General features: G+C 35.8%; 1 protein-coding gene across 1 annotated transcript; it reads left to right on the top strand.

Moving 5' to 3' along the window:
* The first annotated feature begins 1,075 nt into the window (after positions 1 to 1,075).
* On the top strand, positions 1,076 to 17,786 carry LOC107743437 (pleckstrin homology-like domain family B member 2). Its single transcript, XM_016556667.1, has 17 exons — positions 1,076 to 1,085; positions 1,170 to 2,125; positions 4,175 to 4,507; positions 6,698 to 6,832; positions 7,436 to 7,573; positions 8,319 to 8,447; positions 8,774 to 8,929; positions 9,009 to 9,119; positions 9,328 to 9,417; positions 9,528 to 9,704; positions 9,822 to 9,921; positions 11,004 to 11,196; positions 12,206 to 12,296; positions 12,386 to 12,502; positions 13,404 to 13,623; positions 15,530 to 15,615; positions 15,746 to 17,786. The coding sequence occupies exons 1-17, from the start codon at positions 1,076 to 1,078 to the stop codon at positions 15,884 to 15,886; spliced, it is 3,183 nt and encodes a 1,060-aa protein (XP_016412153.1). The 3' UTR covers positions 15,887 to 17,786.
* The last annotated feature ends 896 nt before the right edge of the window (positions 17,787 to 18,682 follow it).

An 18,682-nucleotide genomic window follows, 5' to 3' on the forward strand; every position in this document is an offset into this window, starting at 1 on the left:
TCCCGTATTTTGGGATCCAAATGTTGATAGGTATGGGCTCCAGGTCAACCACTTAACTAAAATGATTTACAACCCAAAATGTAGATAAACATTATGGAGTACAGGTGGTCCACACGTGTGTGTGTGTGTGTTCCCTGACGGAGACCACCACTGCTCCCACAAATCACACTCTGGTTACGGAGGAGTTCTGCCTCGGTCCCTTTCCTCTGCTCCAGTGCCAGAAAGTACAAACCCATTCTGGCTTTGGTTCTTCCATTTTTAGAAGATGCTTTTCCCCCTTAAACCCAAAGCATCCATATTTGTGTGGGCTGAGATTTGTATGAGAAAGCCTTTTTAGTTCTGTTGTCAGCTGAGCACATGTGACCCTTGAACTTAAGCAAAACCAAAAAAAGTAGCCAGGGCACACGTCTGATTTCTCTGTTTATTTTGTGAGATTTTCTAGTTCTGTTTGTGCATGTGTCTATGACAACCTGTGCAAACACTGAGCTTTTGTATTAGTACAAGAAGATCACAATCGAGGGTTTGATATGTTTCAGCTCTTGATTCGTTTCAGTTAAATGGATAACTGCTTTGTCATTTCCCTCAGGAAATTTCGGTCTCCAGTAAAATTTGCACGCCTTCAGATGTTTCATTTAGCTTAGAAGGAACTTCCATCATGTATTACCTTTCCACCATTAGATATCAGATGAATTTTATCGCTAAAGACTTTGCATATTAAACCTCAAATGGGCCATATCATGTGGAATATCTGAGAGCTGATTATGAAAGATTTGAGAGGTCACAAGATGCACAACAAATGAAGTTTGGCATGATTGATGTCGACCCTTCTTTCGGCGCCGTATTTGAATGTGCACAGGCATAAATTAACTTTTTTTTTTTTTTCTTTTACAGATACAACAAAGTTTCATTCCAATGGTGGCACATTGGCTGGATCTAGTGTTCGTGGCACACGCTCCAAGGCGGAGCTTCAGGAGTTGATGGAGAGCTTGCAACTTAGGAAGTCCGCTTTGGAGGCCAGCTTAAAGGCTACTGCAGACTGCGGTTACCTCACTTTGTCCCCACCTCCCAGTCACAAATGAAGTTTGGCATGATTGATGTCGACCCTTCTTTCGGCGCCGTATTTGAATGTGCACAGGCATAAATTAACTTTTTTTTTTTTTCTTTTACAGATACAACAAAGTTTCATTCCAATGGTGGCACATTGGCTGGATCTAGTGTTCGTGGCACACGCTCCAAGGCGGAGCTTCAGGAGTTGATGGAGAGCTTGCAACTTAGGAAGTCCGCTTTGGAGGCCAGCTTAAAGGCTACTGCAGACTGCGGTTACCTCACTTTGTCCCCACCTCCCAGTCCCCAATCGGCATCATCCTATCTACAGGACCGTCCACCTCTTTCTATACGAGTCCCTTCCCCTTACACACCCTCCAGCAGCTTAAGCATGCCACCATCGCCCCACCACTCAGAGCGGCCCATAAGTCCAGTCCCAAACCGTGCCCGACACCAGTCGCAGGACAACCTGTTGCTTTGCCTCCCTTCGGAAGGGCGACATCCCAACACTGCCAACTCACTCCTTTCTATGTGCAACGGCTCTTCTTCCTCCTACATGACCGATGCTCTTCCTTCATCTCGCCGAGGTCCAAGCGGGGCGGCCAGCATGCCCTCCAGCCCTCGCTTGGGCCGCAGATTGCTAACAAGAAATGGGGAGTCCACCGTTGACCCATCACTACGCCAAAGGAAATACTCCACCAGCTCTCTGAATGGCCTGGGGGAACATAGTCGTTCTTTGCCCAGGTTGTATCGAGGAGACGCCCCAGTGCTTTCTTTGCCACCCCGACGTACCACCAAACCACGCCGCAGCCTTCCGTTCTTGGAGAAACCTCCAGATGTGACCGTGACAGCCAACGTGACCAGCAGTTCTCACCGGGCCAGCCTCTATTCAGTGGGCTCTGCCCCATGTTTGGATCTAGGTGTAGGAGAAAGGCGGCTGTCGTTTGGTAAAGGAGGCCTGGGGCCCGGCATGGGGCCGAGGAGGGGCAGTATCAGTTCTCTCAGTGGAAAAGAAGAACTCAGAGATTATCATCAGAGACAAAGAGATGAGAGACTACGAGAACAGGAAGTGGAAAGACTGGTAAGTCACCCAGAGAAACACTTGTACTAGTGAGTCTAAAGCTTCAAAATTCTTCAGTCTATTCATCCTTCATGTATTTAGTTTTATAATCATGACAATGTTGAATAAATGACTTCACATATTCACATATGACTTCACAAAAATCACATATCACATGGTATTATTATTATTTTTTTGTGTTTTATGTCATATAAAGCATATTATAAATAAAATTATTACTGTATATTAAATATAATTTGGTAAAGGAGACCTGGGGCCCGGCATGGGGCCGAGGAGGGGCAGTATCAGTTCTCTCAGTGGAAAAGAAGAACTCAGAGATTATCATCAGAGACAAAGAGATGAGAGACTACGAGAACAGGAAGTGGAAAGACTGGTAAGTCACCCAGAGAAACACTTGTACTAGTGAGTCTAAAGCTTCAAAATTCTTCAGTCTATTCATCCTTCATGTATTTAGTTTTATAATCATGACAATGTTGAATAAATGACTTCACATATTCACATATGACTTCACAAAAATCACATATCACATGGTATTATTATTATTTTTTTGTGTTTTATGTCATATAAAGCATATTATAAATAAAATTATTACTGTATATTAAATATATTTTATATATCATATTATTAATATTATAATATACTAATTGTATTATATTATTAATTCTTTTAAATCATATATTGCTTTACGTAGTTATTTTCATTTTATGTTTTATATAATATACAATTGATATAAAACATGTAAATAATATTTTACTTAAATGTTTATATTTTTTATTGTATTATTTGATATAACTTTCATTTTGTCACTTTAATTCGAGTCACTTTATAGCTTAAAATATATCATGAAATCTTAAGTTCATAGAAATCAATGTGTAAGGGACTTTTTGTGAAATATTGTTAACTTTAATTCCCTATAATTCTAAGGCTTGAATCCAGCTCATTGGGTTTCAATTTTCTTCTTTTAAGACAATGGTGAGACATGAAAGTGTCTGAAGGACTTTAATCTGTGCCGTGTTCTTTGCGCAGAGCATTATAAGTGAGGTTCACTGGATTATTCACACTTCTTCATGTGCTACAGACTTAATGAATTTACATTCACAGCTAAGCCATAACCTTAAGTGTGTATGAACCAGCTGGTAATCACACTTTAAATTAGTTTTGCTTTACACTTAGACCTTTATGAGAACTTGAAATGTTCCTTCTAAAGGTCACATGATAACTGTGCTAAAGCAGTGCATCTGAAGTCAAACCATCTGATCTGACCGCAGGGGTGTGTGCAGTGTATTTGTGTGTTTGTTTGTATGCAGCTAAATTAGTTCAATTCCACAGGGCCAAATCCCACAATCCCCTGCTAAAGAGGCGTCTATGATACAAATCTAAACAATGTGTTCTATGTAATATCTAATATTTCAAACATTAACTCTAGACTATTGAGTCAGCCAGTTTTGTTTATAATATTATGTATCAGGTACAATGCTGTCCAAAAGTCTGAAACTAGTAGAAAATGCTTCTATTTTGCATTATATATGACCCTGGACCACAAAACCAGTCTTAAGTCGCTAGGGTATTTTTGTAGCAATAGCCAAAAATACATTGTATGAGTCAAAATTATTGATTTTTCTTTTATGCCAAAAATCATTAGGATATTAAGTAAAGATCATGTTCCACGAAGATATTTTGTAAATATCCTACTGTAAATATATTAAAACTTCATTTTTGATTAGTAATATGCTTTGCTAAGAACTTCATTTGGACAACTTTAAAGGCAATTTTCTCAATATTTGGAGTTTTTGCACCCTCAGATTCCAGATTTTCAAATAGTTGCACCTCGGCCAAATATTGTCCTATCCTAACAAACCATACATCAATGGAAAGCTTATTTATTCAGAATTTTCGAAAAATTGACCCTTATGACTGGTTTTGTGGTCCAGGGTCACATATGAGATTACAAATTACATAAACAGAATCTTCATATTATTCATTTTGCATCATAATTTCCAGTTTTTATTTCCACATTGTCAGTGATTATCGCTTTTCGTTCCACTCTAGGAACGCCAGCGTCTTGAGACTATTCTGTGCCTGTGCTCTGAGCTGGGTCAGTCTGAACTTGGCCGAATGGAGACCGACTCGGGTGTCTCAGCTGTATCGGACCTGCAGAAGATCAACCGAGAGCTGGAGAAGCTGCATGTGTCTGATGACGAATCAGTGTTCTCAGACTCTGCTGCAGTGTCTCTGGACAGCGGGTTTCTGGGTAAGGGTCGTGGAGAGATCCTGACCCAGAGACAGTGCAGACTCAGCGGACACAGGGAGACCAGGCCCCAGTCACCCACCACCAGTCTGCGGAGCTCAGTCCCCTCACCCTCTCCACACCTCCGCAGCAAGGTGAGACACTGCGCCGCATCTTTCTGTTCATATCTTCCTGAATGCAACAAAGGACTTTTAATTTTCCAACATGTTGCATCTACAATTAAGGCCCATTCACACCAAGAACTGTAACTGTAAAGATAATTATAACGATAATTATATTAGCGATAATTATATTACCGTGTTCATTATAAGTGCATGCTGCAGTTTAGTCGTCTGCCACTTTCAATGCTCGAGCTCTTTAAAGCAAGATTGATTCTGATTGGCTGCCAAAGCTTTTTACCATTCATCAGCTACAAAAAAATAATTTTGAAAGTGATTCCAACAATATTGTTCCTCTGTGGTGTCAATGATATATTACTGATTGATATATTCAATCAATGATATATTATTCATTATATAACAATATATTATTGTATAAAGTATATTTACATAATGTGTAGTATGTGTTGTACCAAATTTAATGTATGCTGAATTTATTAAAAATATAAATTATATAATCAAAAATATAAAAAATTAAAAAGCGTGATTTTTCACTACCCTGTACAGTAATGAATATTAATGTAAATTTTTATTCCTTTATTTAATTCTGGGATAATTAAGTATATTGTTATGAGTATATTAGATGTTAATTCATTCTAAATCTAGATCTAATTCTCATTAATGTAAAATAAATGTATATATTTAAATTATATTTGTATATCTTAGTATCTATTAACTTAATATACAGTAATGATTTTTTTAATAGTAGCTTTAGATTAGTCAGTTCTTTATAAGATTCACTCTACTATTAATTTCAGCTCCAATTTACATAGTTATTTCTTGCCACAATTATATTTGTTTTTACTATATATACCATCATGTATAATGTGTTCAAATCTAAAGCAGTCTCCAGTTGTGTACTCAATATCCCAGATTAAACTAATGATGCAGTGGAAAGTTTGCAGTCCTCAGGGATCTAAAGTATGCAAAACAGTTTGGGAATGCTGTGGAGTCTTTATACCTAACTGATGTCTGTTTCTAAACAACATGACAGAGTGAACTTTGACCTTTTAAAACGCTGACCTCACACTCTTTGCAGTCAGACACCGAAATGAGTTTTAAAACAGATTCTGTCTGCATTTCAATAATAATAATAATCGATACATAAGGTGTCAATTACAGCTTAAGAGGGGGTGGACTCTGTGGAAGAAGTGTTTTTCCATTGGATAACTATAATGACATAAATGGTGTGTTTGAGTTTAATAAACTTGCTCAGGAGAGAAGGGCAGTTATTGACTCCAGCAAGAGGAGTGGAACAGGAAATGACTCTATTCCCAGTGGATTTGCTATGCATGTGTGTGCGTCTATGTGCTCAAGACACACATGACCGTAATTGTTGGAAAGAAACACAGAAATGCAAGGAAAGAATGCAGATCTGCATATCATTTGTGACCCTGGACCACAAAACCAGTCTTAAGTCGCTGAGGTATATTTGAAGCAATAGCCAAAAATACATTGTATGGGTCAAAATTATTGATTTTTCTTTTATGCCAAAAATCATTAGGATATTAAGTAAAGATCATTTTATTCAGCTCTCAGCTGATGTATAAATCTCAATTTCGAAAAATTGACCCTTATGACTGGTTTTGTGGTCCAGGGTCACATTTTTCCTACACTTGTCCTCTCAAGCAATATTTCTTAATAAACTCTCATGTGACACTCATTTTGCTATTGCTAATCACAGTTTGCATTTAAAAATATGCACAGGCCCATATTTCTGGTAAATGTCAAATGCATGGAGATTAGATGCCATTATCAGACAGTAGCGGTTCTGTAGTCTCGCTCTCGCATCTGTTGCTCAGCTACATTCCTCTGTGCTGTCACTGGAAACCTTGTGGCCTCAGAACCAAGTTTACTATCCATAAAGAGCTGTCATGAAGAGCTGGATATTCATTTTAGAGTTCAATCTCATGTCAGGTCTCAATGACTGCATTTCTGAATGTTTAATCCATCTTTTCTACATTATATCATTACATGTTTGTAATTATATGTTTGTAACTGTTAAATCAATCAAGGAGAGGTGATGTGACGATATGAGACTAATGAATGATTCAGGAGTTCAGCTAAACTTCTAAAATTGTACGTATGGTCGAACAAAAGTCTCAGTCATCATCCAGGACTGAAACCATTTTTGTTGTTGTTGTTATTTCTGTATCTTTTTCACAGGTGTCTGAAGACATGCAGCTGAGACAGGAAGTGACACGTATCGAAGAGGAGAGAATTCAGGTGCTTAACAACATTGAGGAACTTGAACAGAAGATCAAAGATCTAGACACACAGATGGACGAGTCTATCAGAGAGGTGTGTGTGCTTTAAATGAGAAACTTTATGTGATTTAAAGTGAGGTAACATGTATAGTATGCATTCCAAACAGTAGTGCATGGTGCTAGCAACGCCAAACTCATGGGCTTGATTCCCAGAAATCGCAAGCCGTTACAATTAAAAACATCTGAGAAATGCATTAATGTAAATGCCTTCATGTCTGCCAGTAAATAACTCTTACAGATTGACTCTCCAGACTTGTATACTTTTATTCTGCAACATTATTTTAGTATTAATTATATACTACTATAGTATTTATTAATGTTTTGTATTAACTTTATTTTTATATTATCAGTTTTTATTTTAATTCAAATTTTAGTAATTTTGTTTTTTGATTTTTGTATTTTTTTCTATTTAGCTTTAATTCATTTTTATTTCAATTTCAGTAATTTTAGTGCTTCAACTTCAACTTCAAATTTATTTCAGTTAGTTGCCAAAGACATTTCTATTTTTTGTTCAATTTTTTTAAAAGTTATTGCAAATTTTATCAACTTTATTTCAATTACCAAAAAAAAAGATTTTTTCAATAGTTTTAGTTGTGCAATGAAGCTAAAGTCAACAAACATTTCAATCTGTCATTAGATGGAGGTGGAGAGAGCTCTTTTAGATGGGGAGCAGGAGGCAGAAGTGGCTCAGCTACAGAGCGATAAAGAAATGCTGGAGCAGCTCAATGAAAAAATGGCCAACGTGGCGAAAAATGCTAAAAAAAATCAAACTCAGGTAAACAGCAGGTGGAAATGTAGTTGTACAGCTTGAAATGATTCAGTATAGTATATCAAAGCTTCAGGACAAAGTTTAGTGCCTCCAAAAAGGCAAACAGAGGGTCTCATTCACTAACTATATGTAGATGTGAACATTTTTACACAGTTATCATGACTTATGAACAAGTTTGCACTTAAAGGAATAGTTCACCCAAAAAGAAAAATTTGCTAGTCACCTCAGGCCGTCCAATGCGTAGATGAGCTTGTTTCTTCATCTGAACATATTTGGAAATCATTCGCTCATCAATGGATCCTCTGCAGTGAATGGGTGCCGTCAGAATGAGAGTCCAAACAGCTGCTAAAAACATCACAATAATCCACAAGTAATCCACATGACTCCAGCCCATTTTATGAAGCAAAAAGCTGCAGAAAACCATTGGCGAGCAGGTGATATAATGCTAAATTTCTCCAAATCTGTTGCGATTAAGAAGCAAACTTATCTACATCTTGGATGGCCTGAGGTGAGTAAATTTTAAATTTTGGGTGAGCTGTTCCTTTAAAATGTAGTCAGAAGGAAACTTGTACTCCATTATTAGTGAATGACACCCACTGTTGTCACATTTACCTACCTTTCTTCCTTGCTCTAACCCAAACTTGCACTTTCTCCATTTCTTTGTCCGTCCTATTTGTGCCCATCTCCCCACTGTGTGCTCTGTATGTGTCTGTCATCCGTACGTGTCCCTGCGTCGGCCCGTGTGCTGTAGGACAAAGCCTTGTTGGAGGCTGAGAGAGTTAAAGTAGAGAGGCTAGCTGAGCTGATCTCAGAGCAGAAGACCCAGTTGGACACCTGTCCTGAAGCACTGAAGGAGCAGCTCCAGAATCAGCTATCCAGGGTCAGTCAGTTACCGTGGTCTCCCTCGTCCCTGCGCCCACCAACTATTCTGCTGTCTGACTCTCACAAACACTTGCTGTTGTGTTTTTTCCTCTCTGCAACTTTGGAAATACCATTTGTTCTTGTTGGTAGGCCTTTCTTCTCTGTGTCTTTTAACATACCATACAGTTTCCTGTGAATTTGACCTTTTGTCTCTTTTCTGTTTAGCACAATCCTGTGAATTAGTGCTGATTGTTCAGTTTAGTTTAGTTTAGTTTGGAGTTGCACCATGATATAAAAAATTTAATCTATTGCCTCATGCTAATTGTTTTTAGCTTTTTTTGGTAGGACACTGAAGCTTTGGAAGCAGAAACGAAGCGTTTTGAAGATTTTGATTTTCAGCAGCTGGAAAAAGAGAGCCGTCAAGATGACGAGAAGGAGACACAGATGCAGCATCTCCTCAGAGAGATTGCAGAATATCAGAGATCTGTCGTCACTCGCAAGGTGGAGTGTTTGTGTGTGGACAAAGAGCTTTTTATAAGAATATTTCCTTCTGCACATAAAAACTGTCTCCATATTATAGGAGAGGCTACTTACCCTGAAGAAGCAATCAACCCAGATTACCCAGCAGGGACAACGGGAAAAGGAGAATTTATTGAAGGAGAAGAGCAACCTCATTTATATGCTACGAAGGGTGAGTATATTTACACAGAATATGTTTATATAAGTACAATATATAATATATACATACACATACAATGACTGTAAGAAATATTTGGACCCTTTATCCATACTGAAAACATTTTTTTTTAATTTACACATCAATTTTGACTCGATATTCATACATAATGCAGATAGATTTGTTCATTTCTGAATGGTCTCTTTCAATAATTTCTTTTCAGGAACGGGAGAACCTTGCATCTCTGGAATGGAAGTACTCTGAGCTGACAGGTGTTCAAGCATTTCCTCTCAACCCTATGTCCATGAAGGAGGTAACACAAACCATTTCTATAAGTAAAGAAGAAACTATGCTCAGTAATGACAAACAAGGATTTTCCATATTGAAAGATGATGATTTTATCTGCCTTTTTGAATGTCCCAGCACTTTCGCTCTCTGGAGGAGAGGATGCGGAGCAATGGCAGTAAAGAGGGTGGGGTTCTGTTGAGTGACAGCGGGATGTCCCGTAAAAGAGAGAGGCAGAGCCTCGGGACCTTCAACTCTGCCCTTAATCGCAGTCTGTCTCCCAAGGTCAGACAACAGAAATGGCACATAGGAAAAGTATTTAATACCATCTTAAAAAAATCAATTTACATTTAAAATTTAATTGTGCATTGTTTTGTTATGTGGAAGAGAGGTTTAAACAGTCTTTTTTGCTCTATATTCTTAATCCTGTAGCCTCATATGCCACTGTCTCAAAGCTCTAGCTGTGGTAGTGTACTCCCCCTCGCTCTGTCTGTCACCTCCCGTGACCTGGACACCCGCCGCCTGCTCAAGGGTAACACTGATTTATCCTATGACACTGACAGTTCTGCAGGTCTACAATTCTACAAGTTTTAAGCATATAAATAATCATATTTCTGAAATCAATTAAGTATATTTATTTGTATTAGTTTAATTTTTGCACATAAATAATAATATATTATATAAATAATATATTTTTATGTTGCTTTCTTCACTACACTTGTGTAGCATGTATAACTGTCTGCATGAATTTTTTTTTGTATTATTGTATGTATACACAAATATAATAAAAATATCTGAAATATATTGAAAGAATATAACTTATACCGGTGCATTGTATTGATGGAGCCAGTTCTTTTTGACATTTCTAAGTGATTTGAAATGTGTGAAAATAATACTATTCCAGGGATCAGAAAATCGACTTGAAAATAGTCTATTTGGTCTTTGCCTAGTAAAAAAAACACCCAAGCAACCACATATAAACTATATATACCAGTCAAAGATTTTTCAAAGTCTCTTTTGTTCCCCAAGGCTGTATTTATTTGATCAAATATGCAGTAAAAGCAGAAATATTGTGAAATTTAAAACAATTTAAAATAACGGTTTTCTGTTTGAATATATTTTAAAGTGTAATTTATTCCTGAGAGGCCAAAGCTGAGTTTTTAGCAGCTATTTCTGCAGTATTCAGAAAGTACACGATCCTTCAGAAATTATTCTGAACGTGTGGAATTCTATAGAAATTAGTGCTGTCAATTAATCGCATCCAAAATAAAAGTTTTCGTTTACATAATATATGCGTGTATACTGTGTATATTTATTAAATATATATAAATACAAACACATGCATGCATATATTTAAGAAAAATATGTTATGTTTATATATTAAATATATTTATATAAAATATAAGAATATAATGTATATACATGTAAATATTTTCTAAATATATACATGCATGTGTTTGTATTCATATATACATAATAAATATACACAGTACACACACATATATTATATAAACAAAAACTTTTATTTTGGATGCAATTAATCGCAATTAATTGTTTGACAGCACTAATAGAAATACATTTATTTTTCACTTTTTTCCCCCTTTGTTCTTGCAGCAGGTCAGCTGTTTTTGAATGACGAGAGGCATAGAATGAGTGAGATGTCAAATAGGACAGTTTCTGAGACAAACGTCTTCCTGGAGCCGTTCCACTACATGGATAACGGACACAACTTTGACACAATGAGTGTGGACAGTACAGAAAGCCTGGAGACCAGCATTTCCGCCTGTTCACCGGACAACATCTCAAGGTGAGGCCAGGATCACGATAGGTCTATTCTGACAATCCAAAGTTTTTATTTTGCATTTAGTATTTAAGTATTTAGCTTGTCCAGGGGCCCGTTCTTCGTACGTCGCTTATTACATCCGAGATTAAATGTCACATCCAAGATGATATCATCGCGCTAATCAGGATCTGGCTAATTTGGTTTTTTGAACGCCCCCGTTGTTGATGATTAGTATGGCTGTATTATAGACTACACAACATTATTATATTATCTTTAAATTAATTTTTAAATGATTATTATTTTTAAATTATTATCCCTGGATTAGTAGGGTACCCTTGTAATAAATTAGCGGTGGTAGAGGACAGATTTTAAGTATCAATTCTGCTTAAAAAGATGCAATCTAATCCTGTTTACATGAAATAAGCCTGCTCCCGAGCAAGTTTAAGCTTACGGACCTGTTGCTATGACAGCAACTCCAGGATGAGCTTCGAAGAACCAAACAATCCAAGATCATACCAAATCGTCAACAATCAAATCCAGCTAACTGAGTTAGCGACGTACGAAGAACGGGCCCCATGTTACAGATATTTGCTGGAAACCTAAGATATGCTTTTTTGTAGAATAAGAAAATAATTTAAAGCCCACTTTAAAGGCAGCTTTATAAACAAACTTTAGCATGATATTGCCATTAAAATTGTATTAAGTGAGTAAGAAGTGTGTGTATCTGTGTATTGTGTGCTTTGCAAGAGTTTAAATGTATTTGTTACTGTTTATAAGGATGCTGTATAGACGGGAGTCTGCCTTTAAGTAGCCCCGACACATCCTGTCTGTGGAATTTTTATTGCATTCCAAGGTCAAGATTAAGGCTTAAGATGCTTTGGAACACATTGCCAAATGAGGTTGAGGGTTTTAATCCGCTGGTTTTATTGACAATACATTATTTTTATATGAAATTTACTACTAAAATCTATTTAAGACCTGAAAATCAGAGTAAAACAAAAGTGTCTCACAAAAGTGTGTGTGGTCTGTACAGTGCCAGCACAGCTAATATGGTGAAGATAGAGGAGATGGAGCGCCTGCTAAGAGAAGCTCAAGCTGAGAAGAACAGACTGCTGGAGCACAGGGTACATCAGTTTCTCTGAATCTACATGATTATTACAAAAATACCAATATACAGATGCATGAAAACAGGACTGTTCTTTCTTCTCTGCAGGAGCGGGAGATGGAGTTGCGGCGACAGGCTCTTGAAGACGAGAGGAGAAGGAGGGAGGAATTGGAGAGGAGACTGCAGGAAGAGACAAACCGACGACAGAAACTAGTAGAGAAAGAGGTGAAGCTCTGGGAGACTTAGAGAGTTCAAGTGAAAGAGGGAGAACAGATACATAGAGACAAGAAGTGGAGGAAGATTCAGCTTTAAGCATTTAATGCAATTAAAACTCTAATTATGGATACACAGATTTAGACAAAAGAAATCTATTTTAAGGCAGCCACAATGAATAAACAATAATAAATGCAAATAAATAATTTAAAATAACAATTTTCAATTCTAATATTTGTACTTCTAAACTTCAAAACCTACTTTATTTAGGCTCACATGTTTGTCTTTTTTAACAATCTTGCTTTCTTGCTGTTTTCTTCACAAAAAAAATATATTTTTAAATTTTTTTAAAGGCAACTAAATTGTTTTTTTTTGTATCAGCTTGTTTTGTTTTTTTATCTATGACATGAAACATAGCCGGAATCCAAAATTAACTTTTTGCCATGTCATCATTGTCAGATGATTGTTAGAATTTTTTTAAAGACAAAGCCTGTATTTTGCATCATAGCTGTTAAGATATTTTTTGTCATTCATATTTATAGATTATATTTTGAGCAGAAAAAGTTGAAGATCCTATAAAACGCAATAAATAAAATATTATTTAATAGTAGTAGTAATAATAATAAGAGATAAAATGAACAAAAGCAGTATAACAGAATCTAAAAGAGAAAAAAAACAAACAATATTAATCACACATTAGAAGCTTATAGCCGATAGTTTTAATTTGATCAGTAATTAGCCTATAAATATGGGTGGCTGATAAATCAGTGCATCTCTGATCTAATCTGTAACATTCTAACACAAAATGTAGCTAGTTAATAAGCAGATTCCTTCTCTCACTCTTTACAAACATGCATGCATGTATTTACACAGACACACTCACTAATTCGATTTTTGCTGTTTGTGTGTCTAGTCTCGTCCGCTGACACGATACCTCCCAGTGAGAAAGGATGACTTTGACCTGAGAGGCCACATCGAGGCGGCGGGTCACCATCCTGAAACTTGTTTTCACCTGGCCATCACTGAGAAGACCTGCAGGGGGTTCTTGGTCAAAATGGGTGGGAAAATCAAAACCTGGAAGAAGCGCTGGTTCGTCTTTGACCGCAATCGAAGGACGCTGGCATATTATTCTGGTAATTACACTAAATATTTAGTAGGACTTATCAAGCTTTATCAACCAGGCCTGCTGTGAATTACCACGGAATATCAAATGTGATTGTCACTCATTTTATATTAACAGTTCGAAAACGTGCTTACTGTAATGCATTTCTAATAGAGACTAATCAGGCGAAAGTTGTGGAGGTAAAAAAAAAATCTGAAATTTGAAGCATGTATTTTTGGTAGTTGACTTGCCTTAACTCTTCATGCAAAAAGAATGATTTTTATACTGTCAAACATTTGTAATATAAAACACTTTACAAACTACTGAATATCAGCCGTTTTGGTAACAATTTAATTTATTATAAATGTACATAAATGTATTTACTATAGTAATGTCAGTAAATTATGCTTAATTACAATAAATTAAATCTAAACCTAACCCTGTTCTAATTACATGTTAATTAATATTACTCAGAAGTTATTTGTATAATTACACTAAAAATTATACTAAAACACACCTTAAAATAAAGTATAATATAATAAATATAAATAAATAAAATGTATTTGTTTAACATATTTGTTTTAATTAATTAATCAATTATTTATTTATTTTGCATAACACCTGAATGAAATTTGGACAGTGAAACGTAAACTTGAATTATTAACTAAAGAAAACTATTATTAAGCAAAATAAATTTGCCATGAAACTAGTTTATACCACAAGGGGGCAAAACTGAGCTGTGCCCTTCACCAGCCTCACAGGAGACAATGGCTAAGTCCATTTATCATACAAAGATTTGATCTTTTCTGTTAAATTGAATTATTATAATGTATTAATAATACAGGTTAATAAAGGTTAAACCACATGCTCTTTTTTTTTTTTTTTTTAAAAATGACTGGTTTTTTTTTTCTCCTCTGTCATTATAAAACACCTGGCCATCACAGAGAAGACCTGCAGGGGGTTCTTGGTCAAAATGGGTGGGAAAATCAAAACCTGGAAGAAGCGCTGGTTCGTCTTTGACCGCAATCGAAGGACGCTGGCATATTATTCTGGTAATTACACTAAATATTTAGTAGGAGTTATCAAGCTTTATCAACCAGGCCTGCTGTGAATTACCACGGAATATCAAATGTGATTGTCACTCATTTTATATTAACAGTTCGAAAACGTGCTTACTGTAATGCATTTCTAATAGAGACTAATCAGGCGAAAGTTGTGGAGGTTAAAAAAAAATCTGAAATTTGAAGCATGTATTTTTGGTAGTGCACTTGCCTTAACTCTTCATGCAAAAAGAATGATTTTTATACTGTCAAACATTTGTAATATAAAACACTTTACAAACTACTGAATATCAGCCGTTTTGGTAACAATTTAATTTATTATAAATGTACATAAATGTATTTACTATAGTAATGTCAGTAAATTATGCTTAATTACAATAAATTAAATCTAAACCTAACCCTGTTCTAATTACATGTTAATTAATATTACTCAGAAGTTATTTGTATAATTACACTAAAAATTATACTAAAACACACCTTAAAATAAAGTATAATATAATAAATATAAATAAATAAAATGTATTTGTTTAACATATTTGTTTTAATTAATTAATCAATTATTTATTTATTTTGCATAACACCTGAATGAAATTTGGACAGTGAAACGTAAACTTGAATTATTAACTAAAGAAAACTATTATTAAGCAAAATAAATTTGCCATGAAACTAGTTTATACCACAAGGGGGCAAAACTGAGCTGTGCCCTTCACCAGCCTCACAGGAGACAATGGCTAAGTCCATTTATCATACAAAGATTTGATCTTTTCTGTTAAATTGAATTATTATAATGTATTAATAATACAGGTTAATAAAGGTTAAACCACATGCTCTTTTTTTTTTTTTTTTTTAAACATGACTGGTTTTATTTTTCTCCAGATAAACATGAGACTAAAATGAAGGGTGTTATCTATTTCCAAGCCATTGAAGAAGTGTATTACGACCACCTAAAGAACGCACACAAGGTAAGTTGCAGCTGGAGACCTTTTGGTCACCTACTATACATAGCTATACTGATTTTATGAAAAGGGTTCAAAATGTTACAGTTAATCAGCATTTTCCTTCCATTAATCATGTTTCCTTATGTTGCGTCAGAGCCCAAACTCTTCCCTGACGTTTAGCGTGAAGACACATGAACGGGTTTATTACATGGTGGCTCCTTCCCCAGAGGCCATGAGAATCTGGATGGATGTTATCATCACTGGAGCGGAGGGATATATGCATTTCCTGGTGTGAGCAGGACTCATCTTTGTTTAACGACATTTAACAAGCCCAAAGTGACCTTCACACTTCAGCTCGGCCTGATAATAGACTCATTTTCCACGTCCACTGTTCTGAAGAGGTTACACTTTTGTGATTCTCTTTTATCAGTACTGATTGTGACGAGAGCGTCGACTGTATATTTTGCAGTCGTCCATGACCTAGTTTGGAAAAACTGGTGCTTTACCCACTGCATCCTGTCGTGAGATTACAGAGGCAGCTTTCAGACTTCAAAGGTACCAACTCTTGAATTTTTCGCCCTGTTTTGTTCACTTCCGGGGTGAGACTTAGAACAGCTGTAAATAAGAAATCAGTCACTGGTCTTCACATTTCACAAACGTGCCAACTCTTAATGAAGCTGAATATACCTCAAAGATTAACTGTTGTGGTTGTTAAAACGAAACACCAAAAACAAAGTGTTCCTTGTGTGCCATACAGACTCTAACAAACATCAGGGTATTGTTCAGTACTGTTTTTATATCCAACAGTACTAAACATGAATTTATAAACGTTTTTTCACGTAATGTTTTTGTTGTTGTTGTTGTTAATTGACCTTTGTATCTCTGTACAATTTATATTATTCCCTCATTTACCAAGTGCCTTACATTTGTCAATATCTGATGAGAATAGTTATATATTTAGCTATAAGACTTGTAGAATGACACAAACAGACTGTGGTTATTTTAAGCGTTATTTTGTATCGACCAATTGTGCCACCCTGATGCTCAGGAACATTCCAGAAGGAAGAATTTCGCACCAAAGACGAGCTGAATTTGTGTTTCAGCATGACATGAATGTAATAACTGACACCTATCACATAAGATGCCATCTTTAATAGATGAGGCTCTTAATAAGTTAGCACAAATGCGTATTTTCATAATGTTTTTGATTAGAATCATTGATTTCTCGATTGTTTGTTGTACTGCAATTGACCAGCAGAGGGTTTTACTTTCAATGATAATGAAATGATTACAGAATTTATTCACTGCAAGAATCTCATTTGACCCTTAAGTTGAAATATAAGATGTTAAAAGTTTCGTTTTGTTACCACTGAACAAATCTATATGCATGTCTGAACTTATTGTGTATCTGATATGTTTTTTATGTAGGAATCACTATAATTTAATTTAGAGTAATAATAATACAGAAATTATATGAATATTGATGTCAAGAAGAAACGCCGTTGTTGTATTAGGAAAAAATGAATGCACAGGTGCTATCTGCCAGCAAAACGTTGTCTAGTTCAGTGGTTCTCAAGTGGTTTTGCTTCAGGAACCAGATTTTCAGATCTTTGACGTCAATAAGAAATGATACGGGAAGTTTCTTACCTCCTTTTTAAAAATTTGTACGCCTATTTGTTTTCCCATCCAAATGATGTGCAGTTTTAATGCATTTTATTTGCATGGTTTTTTTCCATGCCGTCATACCAGTTAAGAACCACTAAACTTTAAAGACCAAATTGTCTTGCATCATTCGTGCAGTCATGTCTGTCATTCAGTCTCTTAAATCACAGGGCATCTTTTCTGGCAAATACTTTCAACAATTTAGGCTGTGAAATGAATTAATTTTAGTTTACCAGGCAGTAGATCAATGCTGATGTGCACTTTGAGACTAAACTGTTTTTTTAGAGATGCTTTCTCAGCTTTCATTCAGTAAACAATACAGTACATTAGAGGATAAGCACAGCAAAGCGTTTTATAGATCACAATAACATAAGTACTTATATAAAATGTATCTTTTCTATTCAGCGTTTATCAGTACTTTTTAAACCATTCATAGTTTTTTAGATGAAAGCGATATTTTTATTGTAAGCATGTTTTCTAGCTCATTTAAAATGTGAACCATAATAAAATCATATGTACGAATAAAGCAAGTAATTTTTTTTTCATTTGTCTGTATTGCGAAAATTGATCGATAACATTGGCTTTAAGCTGAATGTTTGTTTATATATATTGTTAATTGTGATGAATAACTACAGAACATGGCTGCAAAATGAGACATACAGGCCCTGGAACATGAACACATTTCCAGCCCGCCTCTCACACCCTCTCACCTCCCGTTTACCCAGAAACATGTGATCAAGCGTGATTCAATTAATTAATTTCAGTCAGAATGTTCAATAAAGCCCATCTGTCACATATTCTACCTAGTTTCATACACATGCTAAATACTATAGTTCATTTTAACATTTTGGACAGATAAATTGTGTTACGTGTGTAATGTGAGAGTGCATTTTAGAACTCCTTACCTCCTCACCACACCCCTCCTCTTAGCGGCCCCCCATTGGCTGACCTAGTGAGGTTGCCATAGCGACGTTTTTTTTTTCAGTGGAGCATGGATAATTAGCCAAACATCTCCTAACAGAGAACATCTTTTCACCGGGGGTGTTTATATACACCAATAGGGAATAAGACACAAGCATTCAGTTGTCACGACCTGTTTTAAAGTATCAGGAGAGTTTATGACAATCCATCCTGCTCATAATGGCGCATTTGTTCTGTATTATAGAAGAAATATGAGCCGAAGGGTGTTTATTATCAGGAAACAGTTCAAAACTCCTGATGTTGCATTTACATTATGCCTTTGCTTTCAGACATTTTTCAGAGTTTCAAAACAAATCTCTTAAAGAGATTATAGTGTTAAACTCATGTTTGGATGCACATAAACTAAAATCATATGCAGATAATAGTAAATAGCTTTTTAATCCTATTCGTTGTGACATCACCCGCTGCATTAAACAATTGTGTTTGTCTGCACGTGTAATTGTGAATA

The sequence above is a fragment of the Sinocyclocheilus rhinocerous genome, unplaced genomic scaffold (genome assembly GCF_001515625.1).
Source record: "Sinocyclocheilus rhinocerous isolate Xijiao unplaced genomic scaffold, SAMN03320098_v1.1 scaffold106, whole genome shotgun sequence".
NCBI classification, from domain to species: Eukaryota; Metazoa; Chordata; class Actinopteri; order Cypriniformes; family Cyprinidae; genus Sinocyclocheilus; species Sinocyclocheilus rhinocerous.